The sequence below is a fragment of the Meleagris gallopavo genome, chromosome 17 (genome assembly GCF_000146605.3).
Source record: "Meleagris gallopavo isolate NT-WF06-2002-E0010 breed Aviagen turkey brand Nicholas breeding stock chromosome 17, Turkey_5.1, whole genome shotgun sequence".
Classification (NCBI taxonomy): domain Eukaryota; kingdom Metazoa; phylum Chordata; class Aves; order Galliformes; family Phasianidae; genus Meleagris; species Meleagris gallopavo.
Window position 1 is genome coordinate 3,401,524 of NC_015027.2, and position 23,154 is coordinate 3,424,677.

Consider the following 23,154-nt stretch of genomic DNA (forward strand, 5'->3'; position numbering starts at 1 on the left):
AGCCAGTGTGCCATCCTCTCAAATATGTATATAAAGTAAAGTATGCTAGTTAATTTTAAAGAAAAGGCATTTAAAGGACATAAAGAAACATGTGATCATTTACTGTTTGAGTAATTTCTCCTGGAAACAGTTTTGTTTCTACAGAGTGCTAATCTCTAGTACTGAATATATTTATTTTTTCTTGAACCTATATTTGAATGTGTCCCTCTTCATTTCTGTACTAGAGCATATTGAAATGCAAAGCCAGTTTTGCAGCTTCTGTGGCCAGTACTAAGGCCTGGGAAGCACAGCCAGCTTTTTTTTAAAAAAGTATAACCAAAATAGGGCTTCATTGGCATGTTTTCTATTGTCTACACTTTTCTCAAAATTTATCTATTTTCCATAAGCCCATATCATATTTTAAGCCACAAACAAGAAATGAACCAACCCTTTTGTTTAAGTGGGTAATGGGACAAGTGATGTTGCCAACTTTCTTGATGCTAACAGCTTTTAAGCTTTCAAACATTCAATAAATTATAACAATGTACCTAATAGGTTCCTCCTGAGAATACAGGTACATCAAGGAGAGCACCATCCCCCACAGTTCATCTTCATTCTGGGTCACCTACGTCACCTATGGGTTCTGGTAGTCCCGGGAGAGGCAGGGATATGTCCTCGAAAAAGAAAAAGGGGCTGCTTTCCAAAGGCAAGAAACTGCTGAAAAAGCTTGGTGCAGTGAAATGATTCATGTGCTCCTGGACAACTTGTAAAGCTTCCAGTCTGTGTATTTTTTTTTTTAAATATCAAAACTAGGGCTTTCATGACTATGCAGTACAACTTGACCAAACCTTTGCATTTTTTAACTCTGACATCAATCATCTGGATTGCTTAAAACAGAAAAGAAAAAAAAAAGCTTTTCTTTACATTACAAAAAAAAACCCTACAACATTTGTAGAATTAAGACCAGAAGAACATGGTTTTGTTTGAAGTCTACTCAGCACCTGCAAGTATTGGATAAATCTCAGCCTTTAGTCTCCTTTAACCATATGTAAGGGGAAAACAAAAAAACCACATTAATTCACAGTTCAGAGATCATCCCCACTGTGTCTAATCTTACTCATTAAAGAAATGGTCTTGAAACTCCTAGTTTAATCAGCCTTGATGTTTTGCCTTATTAATGCACAATGATTTGTACTGTCTAATAAATATACAACATATACTTTGTACGTACTGTGTATTCAACTGTCTTCATCCTCCCTAAATCATGGTAATTTAAGATCAAATATGATGTTGCTGACTCCATTCAGTGTCTGATGTAACTCCTGGGAGTTTGAAAGTGTTGCGCAAAATACTTTTTTTTTTTTCATATTCTCTTTTTCTTCTTTCAAACCAAAACTCTACCGTGGATTTATTTTGTCAAGATAGTCACTAAACTGAAATCCAATGCATTCGAAGTTATTCAGAGCCTCACCCTCAGTTTCAAGCTTACAAATTCTACCAACTCCAGTTCTGGAGATCCTGGTTCACTGTTCTAAATCACCACCAAAAATAGTAATAATAATAATAATAATAATAATAATAATAATAATAATACTTTTGCTCCCCAACTTTGCTGGTGGAGGTACAGTCCTAAATCAAAAGGCATTTTTCATGTTGCTGATGTCAGATTCAAGGTAAAATGCATGTCTCACATCAAAGATGTGCTACATACACAAGCCGTAGCCTGTAAGAAGGCTGCAACAGGTGATAAAAATAATAACTGCAATATTGGCATCTCAGTAAAAAGAATCTTACACTGATGGCAGTCATTGGCTGTTACTATTTTGTAATTCTTGTCCATTTGTAAATTGTTTTTACTGTTTATACATACTTTTCAGACTGCCTTTCTTTTTGTAACTTATGGAAGGTTTGTAAATGAATGATCAAAGCTTCCCCATTGTGTCTTCAGATAATACTGTAAATTACTGTAAGATACTGTGTGCTAGATTGTAACATTAAAGAAAATAAATGGCCTAAATTTGTGGTAAAGTACAGTGTGAGTGTGTGCATGTGTACAACTGTTGTGTAATATATTTTATATAAATAAATAATTTGATATTTTGTAGAGTGCAGTATTTTTGTACCTCTTCTGTACCCACGTTTGGATTCTGCTTTTCTCTCTCTAAAGAATGAGACGTTACAGGTAAGACACGCACAAGCAGCAGTGAGTTGTGCTTACAGAAGCTGTGCATTCAAACACTGCACCCACGTGGAGGAGAAGCAGTATGCAGCAGCGACCTCCCAGCTGTTATTAGCTGCCTACAGAAGCAGTCACACTAACCCCACATTTCCTGACTTCAAACAAAAGAAACCAGGTGAGAAGGAACAGCCTGGACAGGGACAAGTTAGTAATAGTTAACTATGAAGAAATAAGAGATACTAAGTACTACAGTAGCACTATATGGCATCAGCAAGGTGTAACACTTCCCAAGAAAAACATACAGCTCTCCATTACAAACTGCAAGAAAGAGGTTGATGTTCTTTCAGCTGAGGGAAGAAAAAGCCTAACTCAATACAGGCTGCAGAGCCTCCTTGTTTTCAGAGCTGTAGGAAGCTGCTCAAGTTTATTAAAGAATAAATCTAAATGCAAAACTCTAGAAGCTGTACAAAGCTAAAAACTGGTCATATAAGTTACACTAGCATGGCACAGGTTATGCTAGGGCCAGTCTTTACTAATGCAGAACAAATACATCTAACATGATCAAGAGAGCAGGATTACAACTTTATTTAAATCTTGCAAAGAAAAGTAACAGAGTTTGTGAGTCAGTTTCAAAGAACAGCACTAATCAAACACTTCTGTCTGATCTAGTTTAACAGGATAGCTAGTAATACAACATCTGAAGTATTCCATGTTTTGCCTTACAAATTAAGCCACTCCTGCTCAACAGTTACCAGCAAGAACCTCAGAATTACAATCTGAACTGACACCTAAACCCTTCCAAGTATTTGGAAGTGAAAAAACCAAAAAGCCCTGTATATAGCACAACTTTTTTTTTTTTCCCCAAGTCAGTGCTGATGTAGATACTGATGTTCCTCACAGGAAATTAAGTGAGCACTTGTTAAATGAGAAAAATAATTAACAATGTCAACCACCAAATTGAGTTCACTCCACCTATGAACCTGTAGCAGTCTCTAACAATGTTTTCCTCTATGCAGTTGAATAAAGTCTTATTCAAAACACAGGTCTGCTATCTTCAATCTTTTTCCTGCTACAGTGAAAATTAAGTTCCACAACTACACGTACTCACGCACGTGTCTCATGAAAGAAACAAACCAACCCAAACCCCACACTTCTACCTTCCCTAGAAAGGAACTTTTTTAGTTAAACTGGTAACTTCAGAGATAGTAAAGCCTGTCTGAAAGCAACATATTTGGTTCCCTGTGAATGCTCTGTCCTACAAGGAAAGCCAGTTTATGGGCATACTGGCAAGGAGCAGGTACTCTGATAACACCCTGCAGAAAGGGGGAGAAAAATAGAAGAATTACTTTCAGTTAACAAAAGGAGCACTGGAATTCACAAGTCACAATTCCCTGCCATTTATGCAGATCTGTGAAACATCACACTGAACGCATTAAAAAGGACTTCGCAAACATTTTGTATTTGCACTGGTTTTTATCAGATACTTCTTTTCTACCTTCCCGTGGGTTGTTATAACACAGAGATGCTCAGAACGAGAAAAATTATCCTTTCCCCAAGGAAATACTTACCGACCAGTTATAGTACATGTGGCAAAGTTTGTAGGTTAAACGTTGCACGTGATCTGGTTTCAGCTTGCTAGTGTCATATACTACGTTATAATGAGTGGGTGCAACACAACCATTTCTCACTGCCTGACTCACAATAAAGAAATCATACCTGTAATAGAAGAAACAAAACCCAGAAGTCTAGTTTTCTTAAAAAGAATGGTCATACCCACCAATTTCTCCTGTTGTTTCTGTAGAATCACTTCACATTCATTAAGCCCAAAAACATACATTTACAGAACATTCATCTCCTCTATTCCTGAAAGGCTAGAAGATCTTCAAGAACGTAAGTCAGACCATTTCCATGCACTTAGATGAAGACCATGAAGGTCTTATCCCTCCTGCTGTACAGCACTCTGTGCATATATGTAGCTTATATTCCTCATTTGTGTATTGTTATTGCAGAAATACTCTGTTCTACAAGAAAAACCATCATCTTTTTCAGAAGAAATACCTGCTGGCCACAGTGCAGTACGAGAGAGCACTGGTAGTAAAATACAAAAAACAAAAGGCAAAACTGGCTATTGTGACAACAAAACTGCATTCTATCCTATGTGCTCCAGCATCCTTTTGATCAAATCTGGACAAACTGTACCATTTTGAGCAAACTCTGCATTTTAATCAATACTTGATCTAAGTTCCATGCAGTCTAACTTGCAAAAATGGAAAAGTGAGGAAAGTCTAACGAGATGCATCTGTGTTTTATGTGAACACACAACTATGCCATTCTTTTTCCAGTGATTTTTCAATCACCAGCCAAAGAAAGTTTCCAAGGTTTGCTCATAAAAGTGACAACATTTAAGTGCAATGTCAAAAACTAAAGCCAGACAAAATTTAGCTTCAGACAAGGACAGTTAGACAATCCTATCAGCAGTCAGTCAGTACTTAATCTTTAAAATAAATAAATAAATCAAGAAAAACTAAAACATATAATACTGTTATATATGTTGCAAGTGTATATATGTGGACAGGTGCATATGAAAACACTGCAGAATAATAAAACTTAGACCTACTCATTTCACAGTAGGGTATCATGTCAAAAGGGCACATGTGAGAAACTATTCTACTTGATCCCACAGTCCATTTAATATTGGATATATTTATTTCATTATCAGGTTGCTAACAACGGCAAGAATACCAGAACTTACCATTCTGGTCTGGTCACCTCTGTATCAACGACAGTGCCAGGGGGTGCGTTTTTAAGTCCTCCAGCAACCTGCGCAAAGAATCTGGTACTCACTCGTTTCTTCACAACAATCACAGTCAGTCTTGGACTAAAATAAATAAGTAGAATTAAGAGAAAAGAAGAAAAGTCAGTCAGTCCTGGGAAAAAAAAAAAAACAGAATATTTCAGGAGCAGATTCTCTAGAGCTTCCAATTAAAAAAAATAACTAGAATTCTGCAGGACATCAATTTCACAGGTAAGCTGTCTTTAATTTAGATTAAGTTGGATCTTGTTTGTAACTTCAGATTTTCAGTTTCTGGTGCAACTTTGATACTATTTCCCACCAAATTTGTTTATATTGAATTTCACTGGGAGATAAATAGACCAAAAAAGTTCTCCTAAATACAAATGTGACTCTACTATCTCTCTCCTTTATCTTTTATAAATAGAAGACACTGTCTCTTACAGTATTTTTGACAAAGAGCAAACCATTACAGAAACTAAACAGAGGAAGTGAGCATTTCAGTTTTGCCTGTTTATAACTGTTCTGTGTTCTGCTTGTCTGTTGTTTCAGGAAATAATTTCATCATTCAGATCAAGAAAGAGATTGGTCAAGTTAAAGAAATCCCGTAGTAGGGAACATTTAAAGCAGAACTGTGCAGAACTTAAGGACTGCTTTATTGTACAGTCACTTTCACTGCTACTAAGAACAGTTGTTGATTACCGTATGCTTCAAGAATGATTAAAGAATACGTACACGTGTGTATGTTGTGCACTGAATACTCGTGGTACATGTACTTAAATATTTCCTATCCTATTACATGTTGGGTATCTCAAATCATGTAAACAACCCTCAGAAAAGCAGCTATTTAAGCACAAGCAAAAATAAACAAAGATGAAAAGAGGAAACAACCTAAATCAGCAACCACTCTATGTAACCTGCTTCTCTAGTGGTATGAGAAAAGGGGCTAGTAGAAAAGGACTTACTTGTAGTCTTTACCAACAGTCTTCAAGCAATCCAGAAACTGAGGCACTTCATAATTCACCAAAGTATTGAGCTGCCCATCTCCTACACCATCACGATATACAATAATACGAGAGGGCAAATACTTATTCCACTTGAACCATTCTCTTAGAGCAGCTAAGAAAAAAAGAATGGAAAAGCATTTCTGAATCTGCACTGTTAAGAAATAATGCTCCTAATAACCATCAAGAGAAATAAGCAGCAATCTCATGGTGATGCAACATGAATATACAACAAGAGCAAATCAGTACTCCACTAGAAGCACTGTTCATTCCACCCCCTGAATGTTTCAGGGCTGCCAATTCAAAACAAATCCCTACCCTAGAAGAAAAAAAAAACAAACAACAACAACAACAAAAAAAAACAAAAAACATTACATCTATTTTAGAATGTTGCTTCCACTTGTTCTGTAGGGTAAATTCCTTAATAGAGTTGCTGATGCTTCTCCAAATTTTTTTTGATGCACACTGACAACAGTTATTAGCTACTGTTAGAAGATACAGGAATCAACAACAGAATGTATGAAAAATAATACACATCTTCAGCAATATTTATAAAAAAACTAATATGTCATCTAAGTACAAGTTGGTAATGCTTCTTTTCAAGACACATAAACAGATGTCTTGAGGAAGGGAATTTGTCATTCCTTAACTCCTCCTCCACAAGAGCAGAAAGCTTTCCCTTACTTTGCAAGCAGGCTTTGAGCCCATCCACAAGTTCCTGCCCACGGCTTTGAACAACACAGCGTGAAAACCACCTGTGAGCAACAGAAAAAAGACAAGTTTTGAAGCTATTTACAGGGCTTACTTCAAAAAAAAAATTTTTTTTTTTTTTTTTTAATTAAAATGGCTATGACTATTCTCGGACTTTATGGTTACTGTGGGTCAAGGCAGTCAAGCAGGAATTAGTGTACTATGAGTATACTGTAGCTGCAAAACTTGGTAGACAAGTCCCTGAGCACCATGTTAAATTCCTTTCAATCAAAAAAACATCATTCAAGTGAACTCAAGTGGGACTAGAGCCTGTCGCCCTGACACCCCCCCACGCATCCCATTTACTCTCACTGCCAAGTGCTCTGGAAAAAGGACAAGGCTATTCTTTAGCAGATGTAGTGCAAGGAAGAACTCATGAGCAAAACAACTACTCCTGTTCACAGATAACTGTTAGAAATACAGTTAAACCAATTCAGAGGCTTTCAACAATGGCCTACCACATTCCAGACTCTTTTTGGTTAAGATCCTTTTTCTCTGGCATTCAAATCTTACCTTGTCATTGTTTCATTCAGGCTAGCGACAAATCCAGCAATTGACTGCTTTCCAGATAAAGTATCATGGTAACAATCAATGCCCACAATCATTAATTGTTTCAGCTTAAAAGGAATCAACACAAAACATGTGTTACCATGAGCAGACATGACAGAGTATCTATCATCTCCATCCTAAAATTTATCAAGATCAAGACGTAACCATTTGCACTTTCAGTTCACTTCAGAAAAGCACAGATCCAATTCTAAGAATTACATTTCTTTCATGTGAAATTAAGCTTCATATTTTGTGTCTGTGACAAGAAGCAAACTAGACCAAGAGCACCCAATTTATTTTTGCAAAAAGGATTTTTTTTAAATAAGACTGAATAAAGAAAGTAGCAATTAAAAAAAAACAAAACAACAAAACACTTACTGGGATCTCAACACTCCAAAGTTCTCCACCCATCTTACAGTTCATTTGCAAGGCAATTTTTGTCACTATGGCCAGAGTAGTCTGAGGCTTGCTTAAAGTACGAGCAATCACACATTGACTTGGAATGGGACAATCCGTACACAGGTATTTCTTGATAGCATCATACTTATCCTTGCGGGTACTAGACAAAATACAAACTGCCTTTTGAAGGGAAAAAAGTTATTAAGAATCTGAATTCTCAGAATTACATAGCATATTACATATTGTTTCAAGATTTCTTACACTCAAGAAATAGTCAAATATTGATAATGAAAGAGCTACCTGGAAAGTTTCAGTGGCTATACTTGCAAGTCAAGCACAAAGGCTTTTTAAACGGGATGCTACTGGTATGTGCACTGGAGTTTGAACAGCACTATGAGTGGGCAAACAGGAGATGATGGTAGGTGTCCTCAAGCCAAGGGTTTTATTTCTGAGAATTAATCCACTAGTCTAAAAATACAAATTAGAGATGAACATGCTTTGAAGTTATACATACGATGTTCGTGTCTGGAGTAATACTTTGTTGCAGAACCCTTAAATAAGCTTCTGTTCTATCATCCACTTCAATCCTGAAAGGAGGAGAAATGTTTTGTTTTTCTTCCTGTAAGTATTAAGAGTTCTAACAGCTACTGAAACATAACCAAAAACAAATACCCATTATGCATCAGCACAGTATTATGTGCCCTAATTATAGCTGTTAATAAACACATGATATTTGTACTTGCTGATCACTAAGAAGTCCCTCTCTTAGGCTTCCAAGTGCGATTAGAGATAGTTTAAAACAAGAACAAACATTCAGTGCTATCTGTAAAATTGATAAAGGAAGATCTGGTGAAGGCCGACATTAAAACATGCACTCCTCATATTACACAAGTCCATCTGAGAACGTTCTGCTCAATAATCAGATGGCTAATGCTATTTGACTTTGGCATGCCTCAGCCCCCCAAGAAAGCTTCCACAAAGAGAAGCATGAGTAAGAAACATCACTTACTTGAGTAACCCACAAACTGAAAGGAACTTCTCTTTTAAATTAAAATCTTACAGTAGAAGTAACTTGAAATTCAATACTATCTTATTTACCAAACTAATCATGTTAACAGATAGACCTTACTAAAAATAAAATTATTTTCCATCAGACTAACATACTTACATGGTTGCCTTGTTCATCCTGATTCCCATAGATGGAGTGACTTTGAACAGATTCTGCAGTAACGTATTAGCAGCATCATAGTTGCGCCGTGTGTAAATCAGTAACCAGTTGTCCAAAGGCTTGGCACGGATTAAGGGAGCGACCCTGGTTTCCCGTGACCAATCAGCAAACTGAGGATTGTAATCAAACTGTAAACAACAAATGGAAGAGAAACACCACTTTATCAAACACTTAAAAGACAGCCTGCAAACACATTTGCCTAGAATATACAGAAGTACTTTCATGTTGTTCTGTGGGTGTTTTGTTTTTTTCCCTACTAATGCCACTCAGACATCAGCAGAGCTTTATTCAACTCTTTCAAGGCATCCTACACTCTTTAAATGTTTCCCTCATTTTAAGTCATTACTTGCTGTGCAGGCTTTGGTTAGATATAGCGACAAAGCTGTTCATGTATTAATACGTATTTTCCCCAGATAGAAGGTATAAGAAGTTTTCAATATGAAAAAAAATGCTTTGCTAAGTACTGTTAAAAAATATTTTCTATTTAACATCCATTGAAAACCATCAAATCCTTTATAGCACAGACTACTACAAACCAAGTATTATGTCTTACCGAAATTCACAACTTAATGAAATCTCATTAATTCTTATTAAAGATTTACCCAGCTTGAAGTGAATGGATTCTGTGTGTGTTCTGCCCACAGGACAACTTAGTGGCTTTTCATTTGAAAGCCTTGGTATTTTAATAAATGGAAATTGACTACAAACAACTGTATTCTCCTACTTTTGTATCTGAAAGCACTTTGTTCAGACAGAAGGGAGTGTTTTGCAAGAAGACAACCGTAATGCAAGCCAAGCATTTTTAAACAGAACTTGTGGACAATTGCATTTAAATCATATGGACAGTGACTCGCGTGCAGTTTTCTCTCACAATCCTTCCTCCAACAAGCAGTATTTTATCCTTTAAGAACTTGCTTCACTGGTGACAGAGCCAGAAAACTTACTCACCACGTTTCCTGCTTGAAGGATCTTTTCTGCTTGAACAACTCTTCCCGTAAAGGATAGTAAATTAGAATCAAAGCTTAAACCCCAGTCCCGGAGTTCCTTCTGAACACATTCATCTCTGTTCAAAAACAGCATTTCAATTAAAACAAGTTTATCCTTGCTGAGACTTTTTTTTTTTTTTTTTAAAGTAAGATTCACAAAAATCTTGCAAGAAATAAGTTTGTCACAACAAACGTGTATGAACAAGGAAGTACAGGAGATACCTAGGTAACATACTTTTTCATGTAGTCAATAAGCTTTCCAATTTCACGTTGTCTTTGCTCAGGCGAAAGTCGTGTATGAACAGACAAGTCTTTCATCATGTTAAAATCATTCCTCATCTTCTCAGTCAATCCTGTCAATAACAAATACAGATTAGACTAAAGATTATGAAAACTCTGAAGTCTAGAACTGGAGTTTTTCCTTGTCAGTTCACTTACAAGCTGCATTAGTTGAGACATAATTATTTGTACACAGTAATTAATGCTACATAAAGCATTTTAATGCTTGTCTGCATTAAATTGTAAGAATACATCGCATACCACTGTACCTACTGACTCTTTTGTAGATGATTGCACAGTACAGAAGTTCTGCTCTTTCCTAATAACACAGTTCTTCTATTCATTGTTTCCTCCCATATTACACAGGTTAGTGAAAGTTCTCACTGCAATATACAAGCTCCTCAGTCTTTTCTTAACATAGTACTATTTAGACAACTTTACTGTATTGTGTATTTGCACAGTTTCCTTATTGCCCTCATTTGGTTTTCTTAAGGGCAAGTAAGCAAAAGGAAGTTTGCTAAACAGATGAAAAATGAATCCCTACATTGGAAGGCACTCACGCTGGCATTAACAATTTGTCAGAACACCAGAGCTTTGAATTCATTTTCCTATGCAGTGAAAATTACCAGTACAGAGCATATTAATAGTGCTAAAGTCTAGAAGAATCAGAGACTTCCAAAAAGCTTAATTCATTCATCTCATAAGCAAAAATAAACAAGGTTAAATTCCCTACCTGCTGAACACACTGCACTCTCAAGCTCAACTTTTAAAAACCAAACTTTTATAATATCATGATACCAAATCTTCTTAAAGATCTACAGGACTGTCTTTAAGCTTTCTCTGCTAAGTTAAATAATTAAATTTCACTGCCCAGTAATCCCTGGTAGCACTGTCTCTTCGTTTTCTGTCAGCAAGACTGTCCAGGACATTGTGTAAGACAGGCAGAGCTGTTGCACTGATCCATGATCAAAACATGCTGAACTCTAAGGTGAATAATGGGCTTTTAGCATTTGCTAACAAGTTTAGGAGCTACTTAAGGACAAGGAAGGTGCCTCACAGGCCAGGAGAGCTGACTAGGATGTCACAGCTGACAGTGAAGTCTCCTAGTCAAAGTACTATAATTTTATTCAGAATTTGAAACTGAACAACTTGCAAACCACTCCAGGTATCCATCTAGATCTGGTGGAATTCACATGCAATTCTTGAACTTCAGGTGAGGGATCTGCAGCAGTTACCAGACCTCCAAATAATAAATATTTTCCATCTATGGCTGTCTAGGAAACAGTCAAAACCACATCCCACCACTTCAAAGGGGTTTAAGACCTTTATTGAGGTCCAGAGTCTCCCCAAAAGGAAGAACCGCCACCACCACAGCAGCATATCTATAATGGATGCAGTCAAAACATCAGTTACAGTGAGAGGCATGGCTTGACAGATGCTTTGATATGAAAAAACTACTGCTACCATACCTGTTAGATAGCACAGCTCTGGGATTAGAACCACAGGTCCTACCATCACGTTTCCTCTCTTCCTCCGACACTGACTGATCAAGACGGGCTGGTTCAAGTCACTGATTTCTTGATTATATTGCTGTATTAAAAATATATATTGTATGCCACTCTATTAAACACTAAGTTTTCTTAATGCTTATTTCAGAAAATTTTAAGAAGAAAAAAGCAGCCATCAACTTTTTTTTCCCCTTCAGTTTACACGTTAACTTAGAGGAAGTTGTTTTCATCAGAAAAAGCCAAACAAGGAAGCACTGTTCTCTCTATTAGTGAGATCAGGTTATTAATTTGTAAGATATTGACTTGCAAGAGACAACAGAAACAGTCCTGCCTAGCTTGAGGCAATACCACCCGAAGTACCTAATACAAGATTAGGATGCTCATTCCAGTTAGTTAATGGACAAGGTTCCTATCCTATAGAGCAGTTTAATTCAATACATCCCATGAATCAAACAAGATTCCTCACAAGTCTGAAATTCAACCCTCCTGCAACTTTTCCACGCATCTGGGAAGAGTTGGTCTGTTTAGCAGTCACTAATTTAATTTAGACAGGAAAAAAAAAAAAAGCCGACAGTAAAACATACTTCACAGTTTAACTCTTTCTTATTTTTAAAGAGAATCACACCTCAGGAAAAAAATATACTATTTAAAAAACAAAAGAGCGAGATCACAGCAAAGGCTAGAAGGGAAAGAAAACTCATCCTAGTTTATAGATGTATAAAGAAGCAAAATCTTAATGAAGCCCCATTCTTTTTTACAGTAGAAAATGACATTCACTGTGTTCCAAAGGGAAGTTTAATTTGAGAGAAGGCTGAGCTATAAATTCATACATAAACTTTGTCTCAAATGGCCTAAAACTAATAAAATGTAATTTCCTTAAGATATTGTCCACATATTTCACCTCCAGAAAATCATCAACAACGTTTCTGCTGAAGGTACGCTCTGTCCATTATCCAACCTCTTAGTAGAGATGTTAGACAGGACAGGTTCCAAGACTAAGTCTCTAGTTACTGACCTCCAGCCTGATTTTATGCCTTGGAGCTCAGCCATTCAGCCAGTTTTCAATCCCCACCTCTCACTGTCTCTCATCCAGCTCATGCCTCATCCACTTCTCTTATAGTAAGGATCTTATAGTAAGGCTTTGCTTTCAGTCCTGCCTTTTAAGTCTAAGCAGACAATATCCACTGGCATTCCTTCATCTAACAGGCCAGTTACTCATCACAGAAACTTATCACACCAGTCAAGCTGCCTTAATGAGTTTCTCATCATTCACGTTACTAGAAAGTTTGCAGAATTAGCTTCTCCAACACCCTCCCAGGGACTGAGGTGAAGCTGACCAGCCTGTAGTTCCTTGCATCCTTCTCCAAGCCCTAATTCAAGAAAGTGACGTTCACTTTCCCCCAGCACTTGGGCATTTTTTCCAACTATCATCAAAGATTTCTGAGAGGCCCCTCAGTATCATCAGGCAGCTGTCTCAGAACTTGTGGGTGCAACCCAGAGTGCTTAAGTACTCCCTGACCTGATGCTCTTCTACCAACAGTAGATCTTCCTTGCTCCAAAAATTCCTCCTTTTTTTTCCTGCAACCTGAGTCTCCTGGAGGCCAGTCCTCATAATGAAGACTAAAGAAAAGGCTGCATTTGGTAACTCAGCATTTCTTGTTACCTTTTACATGCCTCACAACATTAAACTACAAATGGGCTTCAGCTTTCCGAACCTCATCTCTGCATGGTGGGACACTCTCTCTATTCACTCCAGCTTGCTTGTCCTTGCTTTTACTCTGTATATTTCCATTCTGTGTTTGAGTTTCACCAGGAACTCCCTGTTCCCCTTCCTGGTCTTACTGCACGATTTCCTACTCTTTGAGATGGACCACTAATGGTAAACTCATGCCAAGTAGACAGTTACATTCAGATTACAAATTATTAAAGACAACAGCATCGTAGGTAAAGCTTCCAACAATGCCCTAAAATAACATTCAAGCATACCACACAAACTGACAGGTAAGTTTCCATACCCTTTTGTAGTAGTCTATATAGCTGATTTCAGAGCCGTCTGCTCGTCTAAAAGTACACTGCGGATTGGCATCCCAGTCGATGTCATCAACTCTGTATGTTCTGTTATTGTACCTGAATAAACCATTTCATCAGTCTTTGGTTTGTTTTGTTGTTGTTTTTTTGTTTGTTTTTTAAATTATTACCTCAACTACAAATGAAACAAAACTATGAAGAAAAAAATTAATGGCAATACTCATATAAGTTGGAAGTTTCGCTCGTATGAGCAGCAGTAACTACAACTTTCCTTTTATAACAGGTATCAATTCTACTAAAAGCTACACTGCACACCAAATGAAAACAGAAATAACCCAAAATGCATTTCCTGCTTCTGTAAATGTTGTCACCTCAGTTAATTTGCTAATGGGACAGTGATAAATGTTTTTAGCTTTCCAACACCTCATTGTACTCTTCAGGACAGGGACAACAACAACAAAAAAAACAAACAACAAAACAGATCTCTTAGAAGATTCCAAAGAGACTTACTTTGTAAGAACAATTACACCTATCAGCTCCTTTGCACAGGCATCTCTAAATCTTCTCTCTTCAACCTGTTCATAGAGACTATACATAAAATCCAAAACTGTTTCACTACGAAGAATCTTATGGCTCACATCTGCACATAACATAATGCTCTCCTCATACTGGAGAATAGAACTTGTGAAGCCTGGCCAAACCATCAACCTATCAGAAGGGAACAAACAGGATCTTAAAATGCATACAGTGATTTAAAGCATCTCTATTCAGACCCTTGAGTCATTTCTGTCCACTGTCTCAGACACTTGAAGCCATCAGTCACAAAGAAACCATTATCCAATACAAATGAGATCACAAAAACTAATTTTAAGAAGTATTTTAAATGCAAGTACCTCTAGACAACTTAAGATTTAAACAATTAGTGATACAGCAATATAACCGAGCCCCCAGAAAAACAGTGTTTCAAAGTTCTACTTAAATATCGTAAGTACACAGTATATGAGTGTTCAAGGGATGTGTTAAAAAGACCAGTAGTTTATTAGAACACTGTCTAGTTTCTTACAACAAGCAGGTTAGGTAGGCTAGACCAACAACAAGGTGTACACTGCAGCCATACCAAGGGGCATCAGCCAAACTCAAGACTGTCAACACATACAGCAGACCCAGTGCTACCTAGAAGCATCAGTCATATTCTATGGGATCCTGGTGAGGGAGACAGAGTTAAAACACATCATCTTGCAATCAGCAAGCTGCAAAACTATCGGTCCACTGGAGCATGGCCTGATAGGAATTTCCTCAGCAGCTTAAATGGCTTTCAAAATGAAGGCTGGACATTCCTGAACTTTAGAAGTAAAGGGTTCAAAGGTTTCAGCTTTATGGTCATTTATGCAGGGTTTCTGTCATGTTTGTTCAACATAATAACAGAACACACACTGCTAAAGAATGATCAGACGTTACACAGAATGATGTTTGACAAGGAGGTCTCGTGCTCCTTGGGAATAACATTTTTTACATCTATGACTTTATTATAAGATAAACAGCTGAACAACACTGAAAAATCATTCTCTCCTGTCTCACTTGGGTGTCCATTTTGTCAAACCTGTGATTAGGGATGTTGACTGGGTCCTTAGGGTTGTAATAGTTACGTCCAATTTGCTGCAAATTCATCATCTTCAAAAGCCTAGAAGTTGAAGAAAGTTATTATTTACCATTATTATTTATCAAACTATCTATGGTCCCACCTCTCGTACAACTGTTTCCATTCATGGTCCAGAACTACTTTTTGCTTTAACATGCAAATTCACACACAGGAGAAGAGGGCAGGGAAGGGGCTAACTGCCTAGATGAATGAGCACTGCAGTGTGAATCTATCTGCACAGGGAAAAGGCATAAACTAATTTTACACTAACATGTACCAAAATCACCAGAATCATAGAACGGTTCGGGTTGGAGAGGACTTTACAGACCATCCAATTCAAACTGTGCTCTGCATGGGCACAGCTGCCAACCACCTGCTCAGAGCCCCACCCAACCCAGCCTTGAGCACCTCCAAGGATGGGGCATCCACAGCTTCTGTAAGCAACCAGTTTCAGTCTCTCAACACCAACACACGTCACAGCGTGCATGCAGCCACACGCTAAAATATTACCAGGTGTGGCTGGCCACACAGAAATGGTAGCTACAAAGGCTTGAAAGTTTACATTTATCATATTGATCTGTAGTCCATTCTTTGGAAATGAAACATTAAGCCAGATATTTTTCAAATCACTTCTTACAAACACATAGCTGGGCAAGCAAACCTTCTAAAAATGATGTTGTAAAACTGCAGACACGTAGGTGAAGTAGGTGGTAACTCATTAGTCAGTGTGATTGTGATCCTCACATCTTCTCCATTTCGGGTCTTAGAAAATACTTCAGTAACCTGAGAAAGATGAACTTAGATAAATAAAACCAAAGGCAAACAGGCTATGCCTAGACTTTGCTTCATTACTATCAGTGTATAAGCAGACTTCAACTCCTCCCACAGGGGCAACCCCGCCCCAAGCTACTAAAACCTTACTATGCATACCCAGTACATCCAGCCTTTCCACGATAGTGGATGTCAGAACATGAAAGTTATGATGGAAAAATACAGTCTGTACTACCTGCCTCTGTGCAGAGGAGTATGCTAGTCTGCAGAGTCTGAGCATTAGAATCAAAAGTTTATTAACAAATTTCTCTATGGAAACAAATTAGCTTATACTATCATTCAATTCAACTAAATGTTGCTCTTGAGACATCTATTCCTTAAGTTCAACCAGACTAGTAAGAAACAAGAAATGTCATGAAACACAAGCCAAAAGAAAAGCAAGACAGTACTCTCGTATCACACCTTATTCGACAGTCTTTTTGGCAAGAATAATATTGATCCATCAAATGCATGTGTCTTTCCAATTAGGTCTTCATGCTGAAAGAGCAAAGCTGATCGAAGGCGGCGTGCTTCCATCTCAGGATTATAGTCTATATGGTATTGATACAAAGCCCATTGGGGTCGAGATGTGAGACGAAAAAAATTTGCAATTAATTTTATCACAGCACCTGAAGAGCCTAAAATGAGAAGCAAACACAGTAGTAATTACATCAGCTTTACCCCTCTACAGAATTTTAATAACTTCAAAAAATTAAAATATTAAGTCATACACACAGTTATGTTCAGCAACCATCCTACAACAGTAACGTTCATAGAAATTACTCCACATGGATAGCATTATTACTGTCACCTGAGATTTTTATAATTCCTTTGTCCCTCTGGAAAACTCCTACATCAAAGGAGGCACACATTCACATCAATAACTTAACCTCCTAAGGGGCAGCTACTATATACTACAGAGGTGAATTGCCACCAAAATACAGATGGACAAATTACTTTTTTTTGTGAATCATAAACATTGAACAAGAACTAAGACAAGTACCAATCAGCTTAGATGTCATCTCTTCATGTATGAATGGGAAAGTGGACATGTCCTTTGATATCTCAAGATTTAAAAATAAAAACACTACACAGTAAGAACAAACTCCAGGCCACATTTTTCCCCACTTTCTTTTTTTCCTCCAAGTTTCATCTCCATTTCTTTTAGACTTAAAACCACAAGCATAATAATAATTTTTAAAAGCACACTGCAGTCAGTAAGGATTATGCACTTCAATTTGATTTGGATCACCCATTTTTCCTATCTGAAATTTAACACTTCAGATGGAAACAAAACGTCCTACGGAAGATGTACATTCTACCAGAAACCTGTACAAAAGTACAAAGAGAAAACAAAAGGCCAGCAATACAGCTGCCTAGGTACAGCAAGCCATGATCTAGTTGCATTAGCAGAACTCTGAATAAAAAATACAGATAAGAGCTACTCTGCTTCTGACCCAAAGTGACTTGAGCAAAATTACTTCCCACCATTGCTGGGCCATTCAGTCAGCACAGACTGCTACAGGTGCAGCTGTACTGCTGTGATATCTCTCAGTCACTTGCAGTATAAAACCATTATCAGCATAGAACTGTAGGACAGTGGTGTAGCAATGAGGCGGGACCACTATGGCAGCCCGCTTGTATTTCTTTTCACATGACTTCATCTTAAGGGCAGAAGTTAATTACCCTCTACTTAAACTAAACTGTTTCTTCAGAACAGGTCTCAAGTTGTACATTTTTTGCAGGAGATCTTTACAAGTTTGTTTAAGTCTGTTATGAATCCAGATGTCTGTAAGCAAACCTATAGAGTCCTGCAATGCAGTGCTGCTTGCAGAAGTGGACATCGGGAACACACATTGACTACCACTCATGTCTGAATCCCTGCAATTTAAATGCTACACAGCATCTGTCACACATCATCTTACTGTTCCTCTTCAGGTGTCGGGAACAACTCATATCCTTTTTCTAGCGCATAATAAGGATATACACATATTTTTTTAAACTCGGCTCCCAAGGGGATGCTAAAAGCAGAAAAAAAGCAAAACTACTGTTCATTTCAACTTGGTTGTATTTGTTTATGACCTAACCTAGACATACCAGTTTTTGATTCTCGAACGTGTTCTATGGCTTGCCGAGTATTTACCCCGAGGTCATGGAAATCCCGACGACGTCCGCCCCTATCTGCTAAAGACAGTTCCTGAAACCCTGCTGAGATCTGTAATCCTGTTGCTTTGAAACAGAGGAAAAGAATCTTATTTATTTACTATTTTGATAAAGAAGATCATATTCTGTTCAAGCTCTACTAAAGTTTGCACTCAACAGTCAGCATCACTGAACCAGGACAACACTATCATCACAAGGTAAACACTCAACTTTTCAAAAATGTAGCAACGGATGTTATTTTGAAAAGAAGAATTGGAAATGCTGCATGAAGAGAGTATTAACTGCACTCTCTTCAAAACACATGCTCTTGTGGGAAATTAACTTTTTTTTTTCGTCCTTCTGACCTAGTGTCTTTGGAGCATCTTGAGGGCCTCTCTGTCGCCCACGGCCACCAGATTCTTCTGCCAATGCTGGAGGACGACACGGCTGCAGAGATTGCTGCTGCCCAGGTGGACGACTGGGCAAAGTCCTTTGAGCCTGCAATAGTTGAGAACAACTTTTTCCAGTGCAACTGAAGAAACAGCATTTTGGGTATACAACAAAGCAAAGCCACTGATCAAGTGCAGAATATGCAAACACTCAAGTGTCACAATTGTATTTGAATTTCTTTCCCCTATATTAGTTACCAAGACTTATTACTCTGTGCTTTCAATACTAAAACAATGGGGTTTGGGATGATGCTCATTTAACAGCAGTAAACGTAAACCTCTCTCCAGGTCCTGCACAGAATCTCTGGACTATTCTCATTCTCAGTGTCTCCACTGATATTCCAAGTAAATGTCTATTTTATAAAAACAGTTCTTCTACCTTTAGTGTTTAGTTTAATATATAATATTAATGTAATATTAAAGTGTCATGCTTGCACAGAATAGCTCGAGATCTTCTCCCCCCAAAACAACTCAAGTTCCCAGGGAAGTTAGAGATTTATTCTATTTAGCGACTACAAAACATGACTGTTAGCCACAAACAATCCCACAATTCAGTTTAACATTGACCAGATTATCAGTTTGCTCCACAAGTATGGTTAGTTATTCCCCAAGTTGAAAAATCAAGTTCAAGTACTATTTTAAGTACAAGCAAGCAACAGGCCAATATCAGGGATAATGGCAAAACCTGAGCCAGAGAGCTGAAAAGCTCCGTTCTACAACAAAGCAGAACCTTTTGTACTCTCACACAACCTGCCAGCCTTTCTCTCCTGAAATTCCTCTACACCTTCAGTTCAGTCAGAACAACTCATTTGAATTTGTGCTCCCTCATATTCCCACCATGCCCCAATACAAAGAGCCTAGCTCCATCTTCTTGACAACCTCCTCAAAGGCTGCAGTTTCCCCACTCAGAAAGGCACTCCCCCAAACAATCACAGGTTGTCAGAAAGTTATGTAAAGAGATCTCTCATCTCCTTTAACCTCACTAATTCTTTTTTATAAAAACCATGAGCAGAATCAACTTTGTGGTATTACAATGCGTCTGTATCAGTCCAGTGCCAAGGACAACAGGGATCATCTAGAATTCAGCTCTCTTCTTCCTTCTGCAAACTCCTTTGCAAACACTTCTGAAACTCAGCTTCACAGATGAAGACGCACCCAGTCTACACGATACGAGTGCCAGCCTATACAGGAGTTTCATTTAACACATACATACTAAAACAGTGAGCAGCAGTAACATTTCAAGGCACAGCTGTGCTAATTAGAGAGAGCCAACTTACAGATGCAGCTCCCACAGGAGGAATGGCAGCCTCCTGACTTGGAGGCCTCCCTCTTGCTCTGGCTCTAGCTCTTCCCGTCATGTTTCCTTCGAAGAAAAAGCACCCATTAGCGCTCAGTCTTACCCAAAGGTATATTGTAAGCAGCACTGTTTCATCTGCCCATTCAATGTGAGTAATTAACAACTCCTTACAGCCAACCTGAAGCCTAACAGCACAGTCCAGGCATTCTCAAGCCGTGAAGACACGGCCAGAGCTTCAAACTCTGAGCCCACCAAAGCCACTCTGAAGTTACGCTTACCAACTCGACGCAGACTAACTCACTACATTACCAGCGGAGCACCAAACGCCTTATTTGTAGCGCACAGCCACCCAAACGGCCCCCAGAGACCACCGGCTCCTCACACAGGGCCCATCCCTTCCGGCTCCGCCTTTCTCGGCCGCAAATCCGCTTCCCCTCCCCCACCAGCGCGGCCATGCCCTCAGCATTACCTCAGTGACAGAGCGACGCCGTCCCCACTCCAGCGACAAACAGGAGACCGCCGTCTCCACAATACCACACGCCTACCTCCCCGCCGGGCTTCCCGAACCAAAAAACCCGCCACCAATAGCCTTCGTCGCCGCCTCCCTCGGGCCCGGCCCGCAGAACTCTCCTCAGCCTGCACGCGCTAGCGGGCTAAAGCGGGAACGCACGGAATTCTCTGATTGGCTCCCGAAGACCGAGAGCTGCCGAAGAGTGCCGAAGAGTGCCGACGGGGGGCCGCTGGCAGCCGAAGGCTGCGTGCCAGGCGCGAGCGTTTCGCCTCGTGGCGCGCCCTCCGGAACGAGCGGCCGTTGAGGGCTTTGTAGCTTTTGTGAGGGAGTTTCCCTGCTAGGTATGATTCCATTCCCACTCCAGATCTTGCTTGAAAAATAAACGTGAGTTAACCAGAAGGTGGAGCAATGAAACAAGAAATGAAAGTTGTTTCTGTGAAGGATCATTTGTCAGTAGCGTTTACAAAGCTGCTGTTAAAACTTGTTCTGTTCCAGACACGCACAGAATGTGGACAAAAATAGACACAAATGGACTTAAATATACTCTGCATAGAAGCAGTTGGAAGGAAGGACTGGACACAATCCAATTAAGCATCGACAATTGAGAACACGTGAGCAATCATCCCTACATTGAGAGACATTCTCCGGCAGACAAGCATCCAGCTGAAAAAAAAGCCTTCTTCTAATTGCCAAGGCTGGTTCAGTTGCTGTGATTGCTTCCAGAGAATCATCGTGTCTATTTTAGGTACCACAGAACAAGCAAATCTTATGGCTTGAAAGTAATTGGCCTTCAGTGGGCATTAGCTCTGTCTGCAAGCCTTCCCCACTGCAGTGGGAGCACAGCAGGGCCAGGCAGTGCCAAGGCTCACGTGCACCTTTCTATTGCTGTAAGTGTGCCTTTATGTGAGGCTTAGGTGGCTGTGATGCATCTGGAGATACGGACTTCAAGGGACAAGAGATAACGTTATTTAATTAAAACCCTACCTTCATAAAAGACCAGAGGGATCTCGTCAGGTCACTTGCAATTTTTCAGCTACCTGCAGTGAATAGAGGACAAAGTTGCTTTGCTTTGTTCTCTGTTATTCCAGGTGGAAAAGGAGTGGTGGTATTAACATAAATAATAAAAATACCTTCTTTTGTTTGATTTGGATTGTCAGTTTGCTTCCAAAGCCTTTTTTGTTGTGCTTCTAATTAATGTCAGCATAGTAACCCTCTTAGGAAACCAGATTCTCTTTTACAAACTAAAAATAAAAGCGTTCAAACTATGGAAGTGTGGATATTGCTGCTTAAAGATAGTTGAAGTACTTCCAGCATGTAATTTTTATTACTCAAATATAAATCTGGATAAATATTTAACAAACTCCACACATACTTACTTAGATGAGGCACGTTTGCTGCTTTTGCAAGCGCTGATTACTGCTTGCCATGGGCTCTTTACCCACAGAGGGAACTTTCATTGCTCGGTAGCCTGCAGAACTCTCCAGCGGGTCAGAAGGTTCAGCTGCAGAAACACAATATGCAGATTTTCTTAGCTCAGCTCTATTTAACGATAAACAGAATGTGAAGATGTTGTCAAAGCCGTTTACATTATGTAAATTGTGAGAAAGGAGAATGTGTGTGTTGGAAATAGTTATATTTGTTTATTCACTTAAAATATCTGCCATCCTTAATGTTTATTTATTTTTTTTAATGCCAGATTCCTTCCATTTCACTGCAGAACTTAATTATCTTTAGATACAAATTGCTAAAAGTACTTAATCATGTTGGCTACCTACAGCAATACACATACATCCACGATAACAATACCTCTGCAATAAGCACACTAATTTTTGTACGTGGGTTGTCAGACAGGTAATTAGTATTTAATGAAAGATGGGTTCCAATTTGCTTTTCACAGTCTTTCAGACTTGCTTTTTTTTTTAAATCCAATTCAAGTCTGGTTAAAACCATCCCTACAGGTAGGTTAATGTATTTTCACATCTTAGAAAAGGTAGAAATGGCAATGCACCAACTGCAGCAGGTGTGTTGTGTCCATAGTCTTGTCTGGTTTTAGTAAAAATGCAGAGGAAAACGAGATTTTGAAAGTGGTAGCTGCTTGTGTTTTATTTTATTTTTCTGTGTTGCCAAAAAATCTACCAATGTTGGATTTCAACACACTGAAGTATCACATACGAAATAATTTTTTCACAGCTACTTGGCTTGCGCTTTGCTTTGATGTTTTCTTTACCCATGATGCAGTTGTTTTTGCTTCTGTCTCCTGTTGCTACAATAAGCCATTTCCCATACATGTCATCTCCAAAGGGGAAAAGACTGCATGGAAACAGAACAAAGAAAACAGAACAAAAGAAAATCAGGGATTTTTCCAAAGGCCCATCTGATGTACAAGTATAAACAGGAAAAAGATGCCTGAGGAGGTAGGAGCCAGGAACTGTATGAACAGACAGCTGTTAACTTGTGTAGTTAGCAGCACTTTGGGATCCTGAATGGTAAATAAATAAATGATTTGAATGCATACAGTGAAGAATATGCTCACTTCAGTACCTTTAGCATGGAATATAACCATATTGTACATTCCCAGCAGTGTGAGCTGAATGTCTTGCCTTTATACTCCTTTTATAACACCAGG

General features: G+C 38.7%; 2 protein-coding genes across 7 annotated transcripts in view; one reads left to right on the plus strand and one right to left on the minus strand.

Moving 5' to 3' along the window:
* RIMBP2 (RIMS binding protein 2) overlaps nucleotides 1-917 on the plus strand; it is a 122,426-nt gene extending 121,509 nt beyond the window's left edge. For both annotated transcript variants that reach the window (XM_010720044.3, XM_010720045.3), the window contains one exon: nucleotides 535-917. In XM_010720044.3, coding sequence (XP_010718346.1) covers nucleotides 535-723 — 189 coding nt within the window. In that variant the 3' untranslated portion in view covers nucleotides 724-917. The remainder of the gene's footprint in view (nucleotides 1-534) is intronic.
* Nucleotides 918-2,721: 1,804 nt separating this feature from the next.
* PIWIL1 (piwi like RNA-mediated gene silencing 1) lies at nucleotides 2,722-21,986 on the minus strand. Of its 5 annotated transcripts, XM_031555949.1 has the most exons (22): nucleotides 21,905-21,986; nucleotides 20,487-21,565; nucleotides 19,998-20,083; nucleotides 18,637-18,769; nucleotides 18,227-18,358; nucleotides 16,553-16,767; nucleotides 15,981-16,102; nucleotides 15,281-15,361; nucleotides 14,191-14,388; nucleotides 13,668-13,779; nucleotides 11,614-11,734; nucleotides 10,101-10,218; nucleotides 9,828-9,942; nucleotides 8,820-9,007; nucleotides 8,166-8,238; nucleotides 7,631-7,831; nucleotides 7,217-7,320; nucleotides 6,638-6,708; nucleotides 5,915-6,068; nucleotides 4,911-5,036; nucleotides 3,727-3,874; nucleotides 2,722-3,471 (listed from the first exon to the last, which is right to left on the minus strand). In XM_031555949.1, the coding sequence occupies exons 3-22, from the start codon at nucleotides 20,076-20,078 to the stop codon at nucleotides 3,355-3,357; spliced, it is 2,610 nt and encodes an 869-aa protein (XP_031411809.1). In that variant the 5' UTR covers nucleotides 20,079-20,083; nucleotides 20,487-21,565; nucleotides 21,905-21,986; the 3' UTR covers nucleotides 2,722-3,354. The 5 variants fall into 5 exon arrangements, with proteins under 5 accessions (XP_031411809.1, XP_019476543.1, XP_019476541.1 ...); XM_019620998.2 differs by lacking the exon at nucleotides 21,905-21,986 and having other exon boundaries at nucleotides 18,227-18,352; nucleotides 20,487-21,642; XM_019620996.2 differs by lacking the exon at nucleotides 21,905-21,986 and having other exon boundaries at nucleotides 20,487-21,641.
* Between the last annotated feature and the right edge of the window lie 1,168 nt (nucleotides 21,987-23,154).